The 19657-nt window shown below is 50.5% G+C and overlaps 1 protein-coding gene across 4 annotated transcripts in view; it reads left to right on the forward strand.

Annotated features, from left to right (window-relative positions):
- The window catches only part of CGNL1 (cingulin like 1), a 176369-nt gene extending 157034 nt beyond the window's left edge, over window positions 1-19335 (forward strand). For 3 of the 4 annotated variants that reach the window (XM_062205997.1, XM_062205998.1, XM_062205996.1), the window contains exons 13-19: window positions 3096-3257; window positions 5785-5874; window positions 14311-14394; window positions 14800-14924; window positions 15704-15812; window positions 16116-16279; window positions 16966-19335. In XM_062205997.1, coding sequence (XP_062061981.1) covers window positions 3096-3257; window positions 5785-5874; window positions 14311-14394; window positions 14800-14924; window positions 15704-15812; window positions 16116-16279; window positions 16966-17107 — 876 coding nt within the window. In that variant the 3' untranslated portion in view covers window positions 17108-19335. The remainder of the gene's footprint in view (window positions 1-3095; window positions 3258-5784; window positions 5875-14310; window positions 14395-14799; window positions 14925-15703; window positions 15813-16115; window positions 16280-16965) is intronic. The other variant, XM_062206000.1, reaches the window with a different exon arrangement.
- The last annotated feature ends 322 nt before the right edge of the window (window positions 19336-19657 follow it).

Below are 19657 nucleotides of genomic sequence, written 5' to 3' on the forward strand. Positions count from 1 at the left end.
CCGCGGCGGCCATTGGAGGGTGAACCAATGGCAAAGGAAGACCTTTCTCTCTGTCTCCCTCTACTGTCCACTCTGCCTGTCAAAAATTAAAAAAAAAAAAAAAAAAACTGCAATGAGCACGGTGACATCACAGCTCTCTTTGGCATTAAAAAGAAGAGAAAAAGTTTCCCTTTCTGTTGCCTTGGGGTGGCGGGGTTTTGACATTGGCCAGAGCAGCAATGAACGCCTGGTCTGTTTGGACTGGAATGCCCGCTGTCACAGTGACCCCTCTGAAGTGGTGCACACTGCTTTCTCTATAACAGTTTTTAGGATAGAATCTTTGGAATGGATGGAAACTTAGGGATTTTCTAGTGAGATAAAGAAGCTGAGGACCAGAGACATTAGCGAAGCCCAAATGGAGACTATAGCACTGTTTATAAAGGAGCAACAATTCAAGGAAAGGATTCTCTAGCATGAAAACCAAAGATGGATCTCATCAATTTTCTTTTTTTAAAAATTTATTTGAAAGGCAGAGTTACAGAAAGGCAGAGGCAGAGAGAGAGCGAGTGAGCTTCCATCTACTGGTTTACTCCCCAGATGACCACAGTGGCCGGAGCTATACTGATCTGAAGCCAGGAGCTTCTTCCAGGTCTGCCACGTGGGTGCAGGGGCCCAAGGACTTGGGCCGTCTTCCACTGCTTTCCCAGGCCACAGCAGAGAGCTGGATCGGAAGTGGAGCAGCTGGGACTCGAACCGGCACCCATATGGGATGCCGCACTGCAGGTGGCGGTTTTACACGGTACGCCACAGCGCCAGCCCCCTCATAGATTTTCTCACTTGGCACAGTCCTATGTGAGATACTATTTCCATTTAAATGGCAGTCCTGGATCATTTTGGAGGTATAAGGTGACTTAAGAAGTTCATGGAAAATGGAATTGAATTTAAAGATGTTTTAGTGCAAAAATCAAAAAGTCTTTAGAAATTGCAGTTTTTTCATAATAATCATTTTCCACAAACTTTTGGAAGACCCAGTACCCTAGACTTATATGCTGAAGTCATGGAGTCGTTTCTGACAAGTGAATTAATGAGCCAGGGTCATTCTGTTTCCTTGAAAAACTCAAGCTCAGCTTTATTCATTGTCTCTCATCGTATGTTTTGGCTGGGCTGAGTTCATGCTCGCGGTTACAGCATGCCATGAGGGCCCCTTGGGAGCACTGTAGTACTTGCCATCTTTGCTTGCAAAGAAATGGGCCTCTTGCCTCTTCTGCTCGTGGTGTGGATCTAGTAGAGTTCTAGAGAAGAGAATATTTAGAGAATGCAGGCATAGGGATGACCACTGATCAGGTGGTTTTTAAGATTTTATTTATTTACTTGAGAGATAGAGTTTTACAGAGAAGGACAGACAGAGGTCACTCCCCAGATGGCCACAATGGCTGGGACTGAGGCGATCTGAAGCCAGGAGCTTCTTCCTGGTCTCCCACGTGGTTGCAGGAGCCCAAGGACTTGGGCCATCTTCTACTGCTTTCCCAGGCCATAACAGAGAGCTGGATGGGAAGTGGAGCCACTTGGACTTGAACCAGTGCCCATATGGGATGCCGGCAATGCAGGCAGTGGCTTTACCTGCTCTGCCAAAGTGCCAGCCCCCGGCAAATGGTGTTTTAAGAACCTCAAATGGTTCAGTAGTTGTTTGCTTCCTTTTGATTCAGGATGAGATGGTCTCAAACACTAGATTTATTTTCTTCTGCATGTCCTCCTTGAATGCCCTTGTGATGCTGGGCCCTTGCTTGGTGTTGGGGACACACTGGGTGCTGAATGATAAGGCATGTTGGGAATCTGCATCCTTCGCAATACCAACACGTCCCTCCCAAGAAGGAAGCATGGCTGTGCCATTGGCCTGCTAGTCTGACTCTCAAACTCCTGTCTCTTGCTGGTATCATCTCATTCGATTCTCATGGTGGCTCTGTAAGGTAGGTTTTAGAATTGTCCCAATGTTGTACACAGGAAATGGAGTCAGGGAGAGACTTAATTTATGCTTTGCAGTTATGGTGCACCCTCTGTACCCGGAGAATGTCCGATTTATCTTGTTCTGTGGGATGACTGTCACTCTGTTTTTATCACAGTTACCACCGAAACCCAACTAGGCTCTCTTGGAGATGTCATCTTCAAGGCTATGTTGTCACAGAAATGTCAGGGGTTCCTGTCAGTTTCTAAGAAAACATTTCCTAACCTAAGCTTCCTACACCAGCCCAACCTGTTGGCCCTTCCCTAATTATCCTGTGACAAATGTCCCAAAATGGTGACATAAAATAGGATTTGCCACCGATTTCCATATGCTCCCTGTAGCAAGCCCTTGGTATATTGCGTTCTAAGACTGTGACTCCCCACGTTGCCTTGTGCCTTCTCCAGGAGAGTAGGGTTGGCGAACCAAACAGATGCCCTGAGCGTCTCCGTGTGAGTTCCTCAAACATGTTTAAGAATAACCTGCTGTGTGCGGAGATGGCAAATCCCCCTCTGGAAGATAACAGAGAAGGTGAAAACAGACTTAACTCTCCTAAACTGTTAGTGCAGTGCCACCTTGTGGCTGGAAAAAACACTGTACGTTACGGTCATTGGATCATTTTCTTCTGCAAAGCAGTGGTTTTCAGGGCGTGTTGTGCCTTAGGAGGTAAAGCTGCAGCCTGTGTTGCTGGCATCCCCTGTGGGCGCTGGCATTTCCTTTGAGACCCGGCCACCCCACTTCCAATCCAGCTCCCCGCTAATGCACCTGGGAAAGCAGCAGAGGGTGGCCCAGGTTCTAGGGCCCCTGCACTGGAGTGCCTCCCATACACATGCTCACACCGGAGTATCTTATAAAAGCTTCACAAGAGGACGTTTGCTCATACTGATTTTTTGTTCTATTTAATTATAAAATGTTTATCAAAATCTGTTAAATTGACCTTTTAATGCAGTAAGTTGCTTCTTGTAGCAGGAAGACACTCCCCTTTAATAGAAGAGGACGCTAAGGCCCAGGAGGGGGTGGGAGTTGCTCAAGGTCTCCTGTGGCGTGTGCTCCCCTGAGCTCCTTGCCTTTGGGCTCAGCCTGTGCTCTTGTTGTCTGCTGTCCGCCCCCGTCCTAGATGCGCCTGATGGAGGAAGAGTTACGGGACTACCAGAGAGCTCAGGATGAAGCACTCACGAAGAGGCAGCTCCTGGAGCAGACACTGAAAGACCTGGAGTATGAGCTGGAGGCCAAGAGTCACCTCAGGGATGACCGTGGCAGACTGGTGAAGCAGCTGGAGGTCTGTGGCCGGGGGGGGGGGGGGGGAGTGCTGCCTCTCTGCATACCCCTCAGCCTTGGGGAAGGGCTGCGTTTTTATTCCTTTCAACTTCCAGGCCTTAGGAAGGTCATTTCTTGGTTTGGGAAGAAGCTGGTGGTTCATAGTCTTAGAGGATGTCAGTGCTAGAAGTTATGAAGGGGACATCATTTACTCTGAAGTCTTGAAAGGAGATGGCGCCTACGCCCCAAGAGGTTAGGTGAGAGGCACAAGGACACAGGTAGTTTACTTCCATTTATGCTTTTGGACAGAGCTTCCAACTACAAAGGTGAAAAGACTGCCGTGTGTCAGGACAGGGGCAGAGCCGACACCCTAGACCCAAACCAGCTACCTCCTAGGGACCGTCAGCAGTCAATTCTACATACTCCTATTTCTGGTCCATTTCTCCCAGAGTTGCTAGCTTTGCCAGAGCTGGCAACAAACTATAGCTCAAGTCATTGTTGCACACAGAATCCAAAACACTGTATCAGAAAGAGCTCAGTGTTGTCCTCAGTTGGGGGTGGGGGTGGGGGTGGGGGTGTGTGGTCACAGGCTGAAGACACAACACACAAGAAAAACCTAAACAAAGGGATAGGAACAGTCTGCTGAGGACGACAGGAAGAACGTTAAAATCAATCCCTAGAACAACACTGACCTCAAACCGGAAACACACTGCGACTTACGGGGAGAGACTAAGAGAAAGCCTCAGACTCTTGGGGAGAGGTTAAAATTGTCATGGTTTTGATGTCAGACAGACAGGACTCAAGGCCGGAAGGAGAAGCTTGAATTCAAAGTCGATGGAATTCAACCTTGCAGATAAACAGAAATGGCTTTTTCGAGCCTGCTGAGTATTTAGTGTCTATACCTAGGGACTGATGTTTCAGTGTTGAAGATGTTATTAGATGGGACCTCCTTCAGAGAGCTGACTAACCTGATTACGGGTTCACTACTCTATTGTAGGCTGGCTGTACGTTTTGCTCATGTCCTTATTTTGATCTTTTTAAGGGAGATCAGTTTAAAGCAAATGGAAATCATCCCAGGTAACTAGAAATGAGTTACTTTAGAGGGCCAGAATGACCTGGTTTCTTCAGCCTCATCAATGAGAAGCAGCTTTGGTATCAGCAGCTCTGGCCTGGGCACCCTGCATGTACCTGCTGGGTTCCGCACAGTGTGGATTTTGTAGAACACACCTTCCTGATGGTGTTGATCAGGTTGCCACCTTGTCTCTTTCTAGACTATTCTGAGTAAAACCAGCATTTCCTCTGGCTGACTTACAGTCTGGAAGCAATGGAATAGCTAAGCTTTGTTTGCCCCTATCCAATATTTCAGATAACTTCTCCATTAATTACAAAATGGCTCTCCAGGCCCTGCCACCGTGATGCACACTTGAGGGGCGGTTCATGCCCTAAGAGGTGGCCGGAAGCACTGTGTTGCCGTGACTGATGTCTTGCCTGTTCTGTCATTAGCATTTCACAAATTAATTCTCAGGAGTCAAGAGCTCTCTCAATGATGGGCATTTTCTATAAACTCAGAAATTCAGGCAGCTGTGGTATGTAAATGGAGCTCAGTGAAATTGACCTTGGAGAAATTGAGACCTACTGAGCAGCTACGAGCCTTTGGTTCAGCACCCAGCTCTGTTCAGCACCCAGGCATCCCTGTAGATTTTGACCACTGCCAGAAAAGGCCACTTACAGCCATGTAAGTCATTGATGTGAGTTCTGTGCATTTACATTTGATGCTTCCCAGAGGCATCTACCATTTGTCAATCAACTCTGGCAACTACAGAAAACAATGTCTGTATAAATACTGCAGAAAAATGTATGCCAATTGCTTTTTAGAGGTTATGGCTCTGAGCTTACCCAGATCTTTGACACATTGGCTGGCATTGCACGCAGAAAACCTGTATCCCCCCCCAGTTCTAAGAGCATGGTTTGTGTTAGAAGTGCCCCTCTCCCCTTTTTTATACACAAAGCTAATTTTGCCTTAATACACAATGAGATTAAATTGGAAGCCAGCAAGGAAGACACAGTTTGTTATTCTTGGTGATGAATTTCACAGTATTGGCCTGCATTGTCTGTGTTAATTCAGTGCACAGTACAAGGCGGATGGGGTTTTCTACAAGAGAGGCAGGGGCAAGGCTCCTGGAAACCATGAGCAGGGGAGAGATACATGGTTCTGAGCATGATAAATTTAGGGAAAGATGTCTTTAACAGCAACTTGGTTAGGTAGGTTTAAAGTTACTGATTTATAGGGAGAACAATGACTTAAAGGAGAAATGCTAAAGTGTCATTAGCCTTTAGGTTAGGGGTACTCTTTTTGCTGTGTTTTCTACATGCACAATTTCATTTTATGTTATGAAAGCAAGAAAACATAGTTCGAAGAGTACCTGCTCCGGGCAGTAGGAGGAGAAGATGGCTCGTGTTTCTGAACTCCAGTCACTCTCACGTCTCAACCCTTGCTGCTAATCCAGATTCAGTGTAAGTTTATGTTGCATGTTTGTGGTCTTTCTTAGGACAAGGTGTCTCAGCTGGAGATGGAACTGGAAGAGGAAAGGAACAACTCGGATCTGCTGTCAGAGAGGATCACTCGAAGCAGGGAACAGGTACAATACAGTTGTTGAGCGATGGATGCATGGTCCTGTGTGGAGAAGCAAATGTGCGAGGTTAAGCCCCAGCATCCAGTGAGAGCAAGCAGGGGAAATTCACGTCACGTGGAAAATGACGGCAGGTTGAGTCATCTTCCCGTCATAAGCCACGAGGAAAGAGGGAATAAGGTGGAAGTTGCTAGAAGGGTTATGGGTAACAATCTATTGGCCATCATAGGCGAAGTGCTTTTGGAGCTGAAACTCTCAGACTTACTGGTTCAACAAGCAATTGTGTGACACTGGTAGCACGTGCCATGGTAGCACAAAGTTCCCTGACGAAAGCAATTTCCTTTAAGAACTTTCCACTGTAAACGCCTGCTATTCACAAGATAGCAGCCGTACTTCCCAGGGAGTGATCCTTATGGTTTGAAAGTGGTTTCATGTACCTTCCTCCTTCTGACAACAGTGTGAGGCAGTCGGGGAAGTAGAGGACAGAACTAGTTTCCCAGGCTACACGTGGCATCATCCAAAGGTTTTTGCTTCCATTTTTAAATGTATCGCAGGCTCAGCAGTGCTGTGTGTTGTCCTGGGTAGCACGTGGGGTAGGGGAGAGTGGTCATATTCTTCCAGAGTGGGTAACGCTGTTAGCTAGTTTCCGTGTCCAGTGCCTGTCCCAACCTCTTGATAGGTTACAGTAGGAAGCACTCGATTTGTTTGGAGGAGGGTTGTTCACCAGAACGACCATGCTACTTTGCTGCTAAGAATGAAAGAAATCACAACCCCAGGTGCCAGCCCCCCCCCCCCCTTTGGGTCCTGTGGCATGTTCCAAGGCTGTGCTCGTAGCATATTTCTGGGAGGTAGGGGGGCAGAGCCTTAGAGTGGAGCCTTCCTGAAAACTGAAAGCCCAGGTGGAGAGCTCAGCCCTAAACCTTCTCTTTGAGGACCGTGCTTTCTAAATTTTCTCAGCAGAATCAAAACTATTTTGTTAGGCGTTGCTCCCTGACCGCCTAAGCTGCCATATCACCGCCGGGCATTGCAGGATGTGTTAAGAATTCATAATGACAGAAGTGACTATAAATTTGTTTTGCCAATCCTTCTTGTGATTTGCATGCAAGAGGAGGCGTGGTGGGAAAGCATGTCATCCTCTTAGCAACCAGGCAGTTCAAGCAGTTTCAGCCCCGTGTCTCATACTAAAAACCAGACCCAGGCTCAGCAGGCCAGAACGTGGTCGCCTCCAGGGGCTCAGCTCCTGGCCCACAACTTGGAGAACTGGTCACTCTGAGATCTGCTCCCTGAATTGCTTTTCTTCCTGCCTTTCCCTCTTAAACGAACCTTTGGATCGTGCGGACTAACACTGCTCTCTGATGTGGTCACGGTTGAAATATTTCCACTGAGCCCAGAACCGGAAGTCAGTCCAGGGAGGAAGTTAAGGGAACTCGGGTGGGCTGTGGGGAGAACATTAGGATGAGAGTTCCGGCCCCGTGTCCTTTCCCATACCGTGTGGTTCCAGGAAAGTTCCAACGTCTCAGCTCAGTCTCCAAAAATCCATAAAAATGAGCTATTGAGCCAGGTTTTGAAGGCTTTCCTACATTCTGACACTGAAATGGCTGAGAGATAATCTTATACACTAAAATGTCGGATTTGCCCTTTAATTTCTCCATCTTCTTTCTGAATTATATGCCCCAAAAATGAGTTCCACAAACGTCTCTGGCCTCATTCCCATTAACTCTATTTCCACTTCTCTTTTCTTCCTTCTTGCTGCGTTCTCTGGTGTGTGTTGTAAATGAAGAAGTTGAGTATTGTGTTCACATTGATGTAGAAACTGGTAAAACAAGACCTGTCTCGGATGAAGTAGAGTCCTCGGAGCTTCTCAGTTGATCTTTGTGGAAATGGCTTGGCCAGCAGGTGGAGGATGTTGAAGTCCTTTCCGTCCATTTATGTTAACTGTTAGGGTTAAGTACTTGTCACTTTCTTGCTAAAGCCAAAATGAGAAAGGAGAATTTCTAAACCTAAGATGTTTTCTCCTCCCAGCCCCAAATGCTGGCCTTGTGACACCTGTTTAGCAAGGGACTCCTAGGAAACCTCAAATGTCTTGTTAGTTGCCTCCTGACCCTTAGTGTCAGGTTCCCAGACAACTGTGCGAGGTACTCAAAAGGGAAAGCATGGGAGCTACTGCTGTCTCCATCTTGCTTTGTTTCAACTCTTGAGTTCTCCAGGTTGCTCTTCTGAGTCAAGGCTTTCCCCCAAAACATCTCCCATGCGTTTTCCTAGTCTTAGTGATAGAGCTCAGATGAATAAGCCAGAAAGAAAGGCTTTCCAGCAATGTTAGTGAACAGACGATTCCTCGGACAGAGCCCTCCACGTTCAGGTCTCCAGGCTTCTCGTGATGGAGGAGGGTTGGAGGTCCAAAGCTACAAGCTGATCGGCCCGTGGGAGCTTCAGAGCTGCCCTTGGTCCTCTCGATTCTCCCTAGCAATGCTTGCAAACATGATAAATACTTTACGCTTGGCATTGTGATGAAGCTACCTTGAGGTTCTGTGATTTGTTCCAGGAGATGGGCTAGACCTAAACAATGGGTAACGATAAGAAAACCACAGACACTGAATGCCGAGCGAAGGATTAAAGCAAACAGGGAAAGAGCAGCCTAGCAAGGGTGACCACGGAAGAGGTATTAGAGAAAGGCTGAGCCAGAACCAGCTTTGGTGCAAGGTAAGGTTGAAACCCAGCTCAGAGGAGCACAAATGGAATCCAAGATAGAGTGAGTAATCTGAACAAAGGGTGGTAGGAATGGAATGCAACATTTTGAGGAACAGCCAGTGGACAAAAGAGGCTCAGTTAGGTTTCCATAAGGAAAGGCGATGTTTGGAGAGGGATATTGGGAGCCACTGAAGGTTGTTGAGCTTAAGAGTGAAGTGTAGAAAGTGTTCTAGCAGATGAACGTGCAGGAATGTAGGGGGAGGAGTGGAGCGCAGGATACCCGGGGACAGAAGACAGGAAAGATGGATTCAGATTTGGTAAAAATGTATCTGCTAAAACAGAGATGGGATACAGCCTCACCGTTACAGAAAGTCTTCTGTAATAGAGTTGAAGGGAAAATCTATTGAATGGGAAGTATTTCACAGCTTCTAATCTGAAGTCCAGAGAAATCTTTTTTCCTCCCTTTCCTCCACGTATGCCAATTCCCAGCCTTCCCGAGGCGTCTCTAAGTGCTGGCCCTGTGCAGTGGGCCTTACACACTTTCTCACGGGTGAAGCACTTGCCTGGCTCTGTCAGCTTGTAAGAGGTAGGGCCACAATTTGATTTCACTCCTGAATTAGACTCTGTAAGGGTCCCAAAGACCCCACAGCCACTTTCAGTGCACCTGGTCTTTCTCCCCAGCTGAAAATGTTCTGTTTAAGATGGGTGAGGATCCAAGTTGGATCCTCTCCTGACTGAATGAGCACAGGAGTCCACAGCCGAAGGGGAGCAGCAGCTTGGTGGGATAGAAATGTGCACAGCAGGCCGGTGTTCTGGCTCAGTGGCATTGCCGTGCCATGGCTGGTAGCTGAGTGTGAACAGTTAACAGGGCTGGATTAGGCATGGAGGCCAAGGGACCCAGCCCAGTGGAAAGATGACTCACCCAGCCCAGCCATCTGGCAAGCGGGAGGAAAAATACCAAGTCAAGCCTTGGGCAGTGTCATGGTCTTTCCAGGGGCTGAGCAAAGCTGCCTGTTGCCTTGGCAACTGCAGGATAAATCCCAGTGGATAAAGTTGCAGGCTCCTGCAGTCACGTTCGGGAAGTGTCCTTCCGTGGCCAGCTCACACCTGCTCCTCAGTCCGCACTGGAAAGGGGGTGGATGGTGAATGTGCAACTTCTCAGTAAAGCAGACTGTGGAAATAAGTCTCCTTTGCAGACAGCGAGGGAAAGATCGAGGTGGGGTTTCTTCTTCACAGAACGTGATCCCAGTCTCACAACTGCTTCCTATACCACTGCCTGCCCAGAAACCCAGTGTGTACAGTTGCTGGGTTGATTAGTAATAGTTTTCCTTCCTTGGGATTACCATCTTCCTACCAGCTAGCAGCGGAAGTTTGCCAAGCTCCTTACTGCCGCCACGACGAACACAGGTGACGGGGTTAAAGGTTGCTATTGGCAATCGTCAATAACTCTGGCAGATTTCCGGCTCTCCGTCAACACACAAGGCAGCTGCTTCTACTCCTGAGCGCCAGCTCTGGCAATAGGATCTCCCCGCTGGAACCAGCGCAATCTGAGCCAGTGATTTCTGATCCCAGGTCTCAGGGTTTTAGCCTTATGTTCAATCCAGCTGTGATAGGCTGCTGCCTTCAGCTCCTGTTCAGGTTTTTAACTCAATTGGACAGTTTTGTTTGGCCTATTTAGCATAATTGAAGGGTAAACAGCACTTAATGCACTAGGCTTTCTTAAGGAAACGTTTTCCCAGCTTTAAGTGTATTTCCCTGGTCCAAAGGAGGAAGCAGACTAACCTGCTACCTCTTTGCCTCCCCTCTCCACCTTTTTTTTTTTTTTAATAAACATTAGGCCATACTGGTTAAAAAAAAAAAAAAAAAGTCTGATTTTAACCATTCCCAAGTCTTTGGGCACAACTATAGGACCATGGCTGCAACTGGCTACACATCAGCTACTTCTGGGCCCATGGCAAGATCCACCGTTCCTGGGACGCCGGCACTGACACCATGTGTTGTTCCTTTAAGGCTCCACACAGTGGATTTGTCTCAGGATTTACTGTCAGGCAGTTGTTTCTGAAGAATTGAAGGAAGCCTGTGATGTTTGCCAAGAGCCTTGGTTTCCAAAAGACCCAAGAAAAATGGGCTGCCTGGTCACAGTAACTTAAGTTTTATGGTTCCATTTTTATTCCTTCCTGTTCTTTACTGATTTATTTTACACATCTATTTTAATAGCCATCTTTAGAGGGGATAGGGTGGGGGTATAAGTAATGACTGTTTTACTTCTTCCCTTGGAGGTCACCGCTTGCCCGGGGCTCTCCGGAGAGGTCTTGAACCTGCGGAGACCGTGGGGGAAGCTGCCCAGCTCAGGCCTCTTCCCCGCTGCTGGCACTGAGGGAACAAGAGTCGGAGGGTTGTGCTGCACCCCTCCTTTACCCCTCCATGGTGTGCTTTGCTCAGTCCACACCGATGCCTCTTCTGGGCTCCGGGGGTTCGCCAGGACTCTGCCTGGGTGTGAGCTTTTGTCTTCACTGGGAGACCCCAGTCCTATAGACTTGCTGCAGGGCAAAAAGAAGGTATGATTGTTCAGTCTGCAAACCTGGTTAGACTCCCAGAGCTACCTCCTGCTCGCCTGGACTTGGCGAGTTTTTGAACCTCCTCCCTGGGAAATCAGGGTGAGGATCTCTGCCTTAGTGAGCTCCTGAATGGATTAAGGGGCTTGGTGGTCGCTCAGTGCCTGGCTCAAGGGGGCTATGTTCTCCAGACCTGGCTGGGCTTGGTGTAGGTCTTCTGTCACCATGTGGTGGCCTGTGGTCACACTTACTCTCTCACCTTGACAGATTGAGCTTTGTCCTGGGGGAAATTTCTGAAGGTTAGTTAGGTGGGGCTGCTCAGACTGGAGGCGGGTGCAATCACACAATACCCCCAAAGACAGGAGGTGCCAGGACTTGCTTTGGCTACCTCTCAGGCCAGCAGGCCGTCTCATCCCAGTGCCTCCAAGCCTGCATCATAGAAACGAGATGAACAGGGTCACTCGCGAGGGAGTGGGCAGAGAGGCCAGGAGGCCACTGCTTGTGTGCGTCATTGCTGTCTGTGGCAGTGAAAGTTTAACCTCGTACTCGGTGTGAGCAGCATGGCTGTGCTGGGGAAGTGCGGCCGCAGCCCTGTGGCCCAGCCGCGGCGGTGACCTTGGTGCACGTGTGAAACCACAGTTGGAGCCGGGCTGTGAGCCTGCATTCGTTACCCTTCGACCTGGTGCTCCTAGAACACTTCCAGGAATGGCTGCGGTGCCCTCTTTGCGACATGTGATCCGGGAGGACTCTCGGACAGAGTGGGAGCAGGGTGTTCTGGGATCTGCCTGTTAATCCCTTGCATTGCTGGCATTTTTTGCCTGCGGTCTATAAGGACACCCTGTGGAAAACCAGGCTGCCCTCCCGTGTCTTGGTTTTGCTATTATAGCCACAGGAGGTCTCCGTGAGTCCTTTGCCCTTAGGTAGTTCAGAGAACAGTGCATGAGCTTAGGGTGGGTTCTGGTTCTCCTCTCGCTAGTTATTGCCTAAGGGTCCTGCTGTAAACATTTTCTAAAGATTGATGTAGTGGAGAGGCAGAGTTGGGCAGAGAAAGATGAGAGCAAGCGAGCTTCCATCCTCTGGTTTGCTGCCACAATGGCTGGAGCTGGGCCTGGTGGAAGCCAAGAACTCCATCTGGGGTTCCCACAGGGGTAGGCCATGTTTCCTAGCTTTCTCAAGTTGTTAGCAGGGAGCTGGATCAGAAGTGGAACAACCCAGACTTGAACCGATGCTCTGATATATGGATGATGCTGGAGTCCCAGGTGATAGTGTAACCCATGGCACCATGGTGACGGCCCTGTGCTGTAAAACTCTTGACTTAGAAGCTACCCTCCCAATGAGAGGTAGGGTGAAGGTCAGGCACGCTTGTGTCAAATGCTCCCCAGGCCCTGGCATTCTGGATCCCAGAATTTGTAAGAATCTGTTTGGTGGTTCACCTGCTGGCTCCTGGCTTCTTCAGATCGCCTGATCGCCCTCTGCTGGAAGTTCTGGAAACAGGGACTGGGGCCTCCACTCCTAAGAACTCATTTCATTCCTGCGGCCGCCAGCTGAGAGTCGGGGAAGAGAGGCTGACAGACCTCAGCTCACCCCGGACTCCTCCTCTGTTGGCAGAAACAACCCTCCGTACAGGTTAGCTTTTGTCAGGTCACCTGGAGCTGCCCCGTGTTTGCACTGCCTTCTGTTTCTGGTGCAAGAAAGAACTTGCCAGTGTCTGGGATGTGACCACCCAGGATCTTTGAAGTCTGAACTTGAACTGCAGCAGCCAGGGGAGCCCTAGGATGCCCCTATTTGTAAAGCTCCCAGGCACGTTGGGCAACAGCCTTGTCCTGGTTTGCCTGGAACCCTCCCCATTTTACCACTCGAAGTCCCATGTCCTGAGAGCAGCCCAGATCCTGGCAGACATGATGCTGCTGCTTCTGAGGGTTGTTTTGGGGATACCAGACACTGGAGCAGGTGGAGTCTGAGGAGTTTCCTAGGGCTGCAGCTTACAGTTCTGGAGGCCAGAAGTCTGAAATCCATGTGTTGGCAGGGCCATGCTGCCTTGGAGACCTGCAGGGGACCCCCCTTCCCTCTTCCCCACTTCCGGTGATTTGCTGGTAGCTGGTCTTTGATGGCCCTTTCCTTGTAGGTGTGTCTTCCACTCCTCCATCTTCACGGGTCATCTGCCCTGGGCTTCGGTTGGCACATTCTCCTCTTCCCTCTCGCATTCCATTGTCCTTTTAAAAAGGATTTATTTATTCGAGAGGCAGAGGTCTTCCTTCAGGTGGTTCACTCCTCACACGGCCACAATGACTGGAGCTGAGCCGACCCGAAGCCAGGAGCTTCTTCCGGGTCTGCCACGAGGGTGCAGGGGCCCAAGGACTTGGGCTGTCCTCTACTGCTCAACTCAGAGGTTGCTGGCATTGCTTTCCCAGGCCATAGCAGAGCTGGGTCAGAAGTGGAACAGCTGGGACTGAAACTGGGGCCGATAGGGGATACTGGCACTACAGGTGGTGGCTTTACCTGCTACGCCCCTGTGCTGGCCCCTCCAATTCCCTTTTTATGAGGACACTTGAGCTTTCTTTACACTTATTTCTCTGTAAAAGTTTCATCTCCAATTGAGGTCACATCAGAAGTCCTGGGGGTGAGGAGGTCAGTGTGCCTTTTTAGGGTGATACAGTTCAGCCTGTAACAGCAGGGTTAGCCGTGCTGATTATTATCATTTTGGCTTTTTAAAGATTTACCTCCTGAAAGGCAGACACACAGAAAGAGGGAGAGAGATCTTCCGTCCACTGGTTCATTCCCCAAAGGGCTCCAAGAGCCAGGGCTGAGCCAAGCCAAAGCCAGGAACTCCATCTGGGTCTCCCCACATGGATTGGGAGAGGTCCAAGTGCTTGGGCCATCTTCTGCTGCTTTCCCAGGCACATTAGCCAGGACTTGGATTGGAAATGGAGCATCCTGGCATCAAAATGGAACTCAGAGGTTGCTGGCATTGTAAGTGGTGGCTTAATGTGCTGCCCCTCAGCACCAGCCCCTGTTGACCTGCTTATCAATATCTTTAAAATGAAAAATATCCAAGAACCAGATCCCGGAGCCAAGGGCAGCTGGCAGGAAGGGTCCTGTCGGCCTCCTTCATGGAGAGCAGTTGACTTGGTCATACCTGGGAACCATTTTGAGACTATGGGGACAAACCTGTTAACTCTCCGCTTCGCTCTGCTTGCTGTAGATGGAACAGGTGAGGAATGAGCTACTTCAGGAGAGAGCTGTGCGGCAGGACTTGGAATGCGACAAGATTTCCCTGGAGAGACAGGTGAGAGCTGCTGGCCCCTGGGCTCCTCCAGGACTTTGGGATAGAAACACCAGAGGGCTACATTCCAACGTAATGGGGAATCAGCACCCTCCATCCCCAGTGACTAAGAAAGCTGCCCTGAGCTATGAGTTCTGCTTTCTGTCCATGTCAGTTCTCCTCTGAATATTTGGGAGAGAAATCAACACGAGCCTGCTTGATGTCCTGGAGTCTTAGGACATGCCAGAGATTTCATTCAGGCTTACTGGGAAAGGTGTTCGTGTCTTTTGACTTGTTAGGGCTTGGCTTCAAGAGTTTTCCCTGGCCCACATGTACTCGCAGGCAGTGACCCAACCTTGCGCTCCACCTGTGTTCTGCACAGAGCATGGCACACACACAGCCCCTCACAGTGTCTCCATCTGTCCCCAGAACAAGGACTTAAAGAGCCGCATTATCCACCTGGAAGGCTCCTACAGGAGCAGCAAGGAGGGGCTGGTGGCGCAGATGGAGGCCAGGATCACAGAGCTGGAGGAGCGGCTGCAGAGCGAGGAGAGGTGAGCCAGCCCCCCTGCGGGACAGCGGCCCTGCAGGCACAGAGCCTGTGTCTGTCCTCCCCTCCCACCCTCCTAACGAGGCCAAGAACATGCGGCCCCAGATCAGAAAGCTGAGCCCCACTCAGGTTCATGATTTGAGGAAGACAGGCCTGGCTGATCATGGGTGTGGCATGATTATAATTTAGAGCCCCCAAAGCCATAGCCTTCCTGCTGTGTTTTACTGTGCTTTCCCTGTGCCTTAAGGGCCACACCCAGCCTCCTGCACGCTTCTGTTCACACCTGAGCAGAGGCCAGGAGGCTGACTCTGCCTTGGGAGCGAGGTACCTGCACACACAGGATGGAGGGGACATGGGCTCAGAGGACCAACCTACTCCCTGACACCTCCATTCTCTCTAGAGGATTCTCAAGTCACAGTCTCAAGGTCAGCACCTGGCTGAACTTGACCAGACACATGGTCCATTGCCTTCCTATGAAGGGATGGGTTTGTGCTCTCTCAGTAGGACCATTAGCAGGTTGGGCCAGAGCATCTTAGAGCGGACCCACACAGGTGCAACCTGTGACTCTGCCTTACAAAGTCGAGTTCAGTCTAGTCCCTTCTCAGCTTCTAGCTGCCTCTGCAGCCCTGGGCAAGGTACTCTCCTTCCCTGAGCCCCTGTGGCCCTAAGCTCAGGATAACCAGACACCCCTGGCTGGCATGCCCCCTCCTCAGCAGCCTGGGCTGTGAAGCTGGCACTGAGGGGGCCCTCGGTTTCTGCCGCCCACCCCGCCCCTGCTTCCAGGGACCGGGCCAGCCTCCAGCTCAGCAACCGGCGGCTGGAGCGGAAAGTGAAGGAGCTGGTGCTGCAGGTGGATGATGAGCACCTGTCACTCACCGACCAGAAGGACCAGGTGAGGAAGCCTCAACTGGGCAGGCATGGGGTTAGGGTGGGCTGATCCCTACCCTTCTCACTTACCCATACACAGCACAGAGTGGGAATTTTAATGAAACTTCCCACCCCACGCTTAGCTTTTAAAACACCGAGTTGTCTCTGAGGTCGGTTCCTGCTTTCCCTGTGGGACTGGTGGCCCCTGTCATCCATATCTCATTGGCTGGGAGCAAAGCGCTGGATCCCTGGCAGCTCCACGCTGGGGCTGTTCCCCCTCCCCCCCTGCTGGGCCAGCAGCAGCCTTAACCTGCCTTTCCCGATGCAGCTGAGCCTGCGCCTGAAAGCCATGAAGCGGCAGGTGGAGGAGGCGGAAGAGGAAATTGACAGGCTGGAGAGTTCGAAGAAGAAGCTGCAGCGGGAGCTGGAGGAGCAGATGGACGTGAACGAGCAGCTGCAGGGCCAACTCAGTTCCATGAAGAAGGACCTCAGGTGGGCGCCGGGCTGGGGCCCCAGAACCCCCTGACTGAGCAGAGCACAATGCCTTTAGCACATCCTCAAGCCAGGCCCCAGCTGTTATCCCAGGTCATAGGGGGAACTTGGGCTTGGGGTGGGTTTTACCTTGCCCACACCCCGAGAAGGGGGTGCTGCCCAGACAAGCCTGATTTTATTTGACTTAGGAAGGAAAGAAAAAGGTAAAGTTTTGTTTTCTACCCTCTTGGGGATTGGGATGTCCCTACACTGGGTTGAAGAGAGAGCTGCTCTAAAGTTCTCCTGCCCTGGTCCTAGGGTATTTGTATTGGAGGGGATAGGGGAGTGGCCCAAGATCCTGGGGCTATGAGCTGGCTGCCTGTCTCATTCTCTTATAAATGCACAGGATACTGGCCCCAAGCTCAACATGTAAGAGAGTAATTAGAGGGATCACATTTCAAAAATACTGCATATAAAAATTTTCAATTCAGATGGGAACAGCAATAGCACCCACCAAGCCATCTTGGAGAAAAATAATAATACTGGGCCTGGCCCACCCTAACTCTAGCTTTCCATGCCCTGTTGCTAAAGGAACCGTCGGGTGCAGAGGGGTTAAGTTCAGGTGCTTCTGTGCAGAGGGGGGTGGACCCTGCATCTAAAGATGAGCCCCAGCCGCAGGCCGGGAGCCAAGCCCTCTACTGTTTCAGCAGGCTCAAGAAGCTGCCCAGTAAGGTGCTGGACGACGTGGATGACGACGACGATGACCTCAGCACCGACGGGGGCAGCCTCTATGAGGCGCCGCTGAGCTACACCTTCCCCAAGGACAGCACCATCGCCAGCCAGATCTGAGTCCGCTTCCAGGACCTGCAGTGGCTCTCATGCCCAACGGGAACTCTGCAGCCACCCTAAGCAGGGAGCGGGGAAGGGAGCGAGAGCCTGCCGTGCAGACCCATCGCTGCCTCTAACCCACAGCCGGCGATGGTGCATCCCTTCCTGCGGTCTCTGCGTGCTTGAGCACCCCCTGGATCTTACGCAGGGAGCTGCTGCGGTTTCAACTGTCGAGATGCCTAAGGCAGTGACCCACCCACCTTATGGGGTCTTTTGGAAAATGTCGTTTGCTAGAATGAGGCCTGTGTTCTTTACAGCTCCTGCCATCACCACTTACAGCCCCCTCCTGCCACCAGCAAGGGTCCAAGCTGCTAGTGATTACCGAATAGCCATTGTGCCTGGAGGAATGATGTGTGGGGTGTACACATTTTAAACCAGAGCCACTCACGGGCTGCTCCTGTTGCATTTGGAAACGTTAGAGTGCCTACACAGGGTGGCCAGTTCGGTAAGGTTGCACGTCTCTAAGGAATTACTAGTATTAAGGAGCAGAGATGAGAGCGAGTGAGTAAAAGTAGAATAACTACTTCGGAAGTCAGAGTTGGAAAAAAAGGAATTGTCATGACAATGGAGAATAGAAATTCTAGCAGTCTGGGTGAGGACCTGCTGCCTGAGAGAGAGAGGAGTCACTTTAACTAGGAGCTGTAGCCATGGCCTTGGTTGCTTGTTTTTTTTTTTTTACCTAGACTTTCATTATAATATCTGAACCCCGCTAAGATGAATTCCTAGTCACCTATTGCACTTGCTTTGACACAGTGGGATGGGGGAGGAGATGGGTGGGCCAGGCTGGAACTGGGTTCATGGACTTAGGGGGGGATGTATTCACTAAGGTCATAGGGTGGGGAAGACAGTAGGTGAGTAAGGTGTGAGGCCAGGGGTGAAGAGGAAGACAAGTTGGTGAAAGCTAGGGAGAGGTGTAGGCGTGAGGTGGGTGGAGCAGGAGTTCAGGTTGAAGTCAAGAAAGAGAGGAAAGGATCACAAGCCAGGCAGAGGTGTGGCTGTGTGCACTGGAAGGCTGCTTCTGCCTTCCTGCCACCAAGGGACATTGCTGGCACCAGGCATGAGGCGTCTGGGGATGGGGCAAGGCTTCCTGGCTGCACCACACAGGATGACTATTTCTCCTTGTGTCACTGCTTGCTGTGACAGGCCCTGGACGTGCCCCCAAGCAGAGGCCCATGGACCAGGGGACTCTAGGATTGCTGTCCCCCACCCCACGTCACAGAGAGCACCCCACAGGGTTCAGTGTGGGCGTGTGAAGCTTTTTCTACCTCCAGCCAACCACCGTCCTTGCCTTGGCTCATTTGTTGGGTGTAGAGATGTTCCTCCCTTTAACCATTCCTTCACTTAGCAGGTATTTCCTGGGGCTCAGGGCAGAGAGGCTCATAGATAACAACCAAATGGACCCCATCTTCCTGGGAATGTCCCAAGGCTTACTGGGACTTTCTAACCCCTGATACGTGCTTTGTTTCCCTGCTGCTCTGGCCCCTCCTAACCAGAACTGCAAGGTGAGGTCTTTGGACCCCAGCCCTCCAGGAGTGAGCGTTTTGGTTTGCCCCTCAGCCTGGTGGCCTTGAGTCCAGCTCCAGGCTGCCAAAGGGTCCAAGAAAAGAGAAAGGAAGTCCCCATTGCACACACCTGTGTCATTACCATAGAAGCGGCCTGGTATGCATTAATGAACGTGCCACCCTACAGTGTCCTGGGGCTGGCAATGCGTACAGAGGGTTGAGAGGAACACTGGACTGGGCATGGACAGAGGCGTTTCCAATCCCTGCTCATCTCCCTACCCCTGACCTGGACAGGGCGCTCTCAAGGGCTGTGCGTTGCCTTGGACAAAAAGAGGATTAGGTCCGAAGGTCCTTTCCCACTGTTACCTATTATTCTTTGATTTTTATTATATATACATATATATATCATGTTTATTGCTTCAAGAACTAACCCTGCTCAGGAGTATTTTCTTTAGCTTAAAAATAAAATATAAAAACACGTGGCCAAATGCGGTGCCAAGGAGACAATCATCCAATTTTCTTTCCTGCTTCTGAGGGTTCTTCTGCTAAGTTGATTGGCATCGGCTGTGGGATGTCTGATTGTCCTGGGTGATCACAAGGAACAGATTCTTACTGCAGCTACCTCCATGTAAGTGAATTCCTGGGTCAAGCAAGACTTCCTTTGAATAAACTGTTACCCAACAAGAATCTCGACTTCCTTGTTTTCTCCAGCCCTTGGCTCTGTGCTCACTAAAGGCAACTGTTAAGGTAGGATCCAGGAATGAGCAGAAAATGTAGAACTGTGTTGTCCCCACCCTGGAACCATTTGTTAAATAGAAGGCTGCGGAGTGGCCAGTGATGACCTTGAAGGGAATCATTGGCCCTGAGTGGTGGCCACGTTCTGAGAAATTTAGTTGTCCAGGGGCCAGTGCTGGGCACAGTAGGTTAACATCCTGACCTGAAGTGCCAGCATCCCATATGGGCGCCGGTTCTAGTCCTGGCTGCTCTTCCGATCCAATTCTCTGCTATG

Source organism: Lepus europaeus, chromosome 11 (genome assembly GCF_033115175.1).
Source record: "Lepus europaeus isolate LE1 chromosome 11, mLepTim1.pri, whole genome shotgun sequence".
Lineage (NCBI taxonomy): Eukaryota > Metazoa > Chordata > Mammalia > Lagomorpha > Leporidae > Lepus > Lepus europaeus.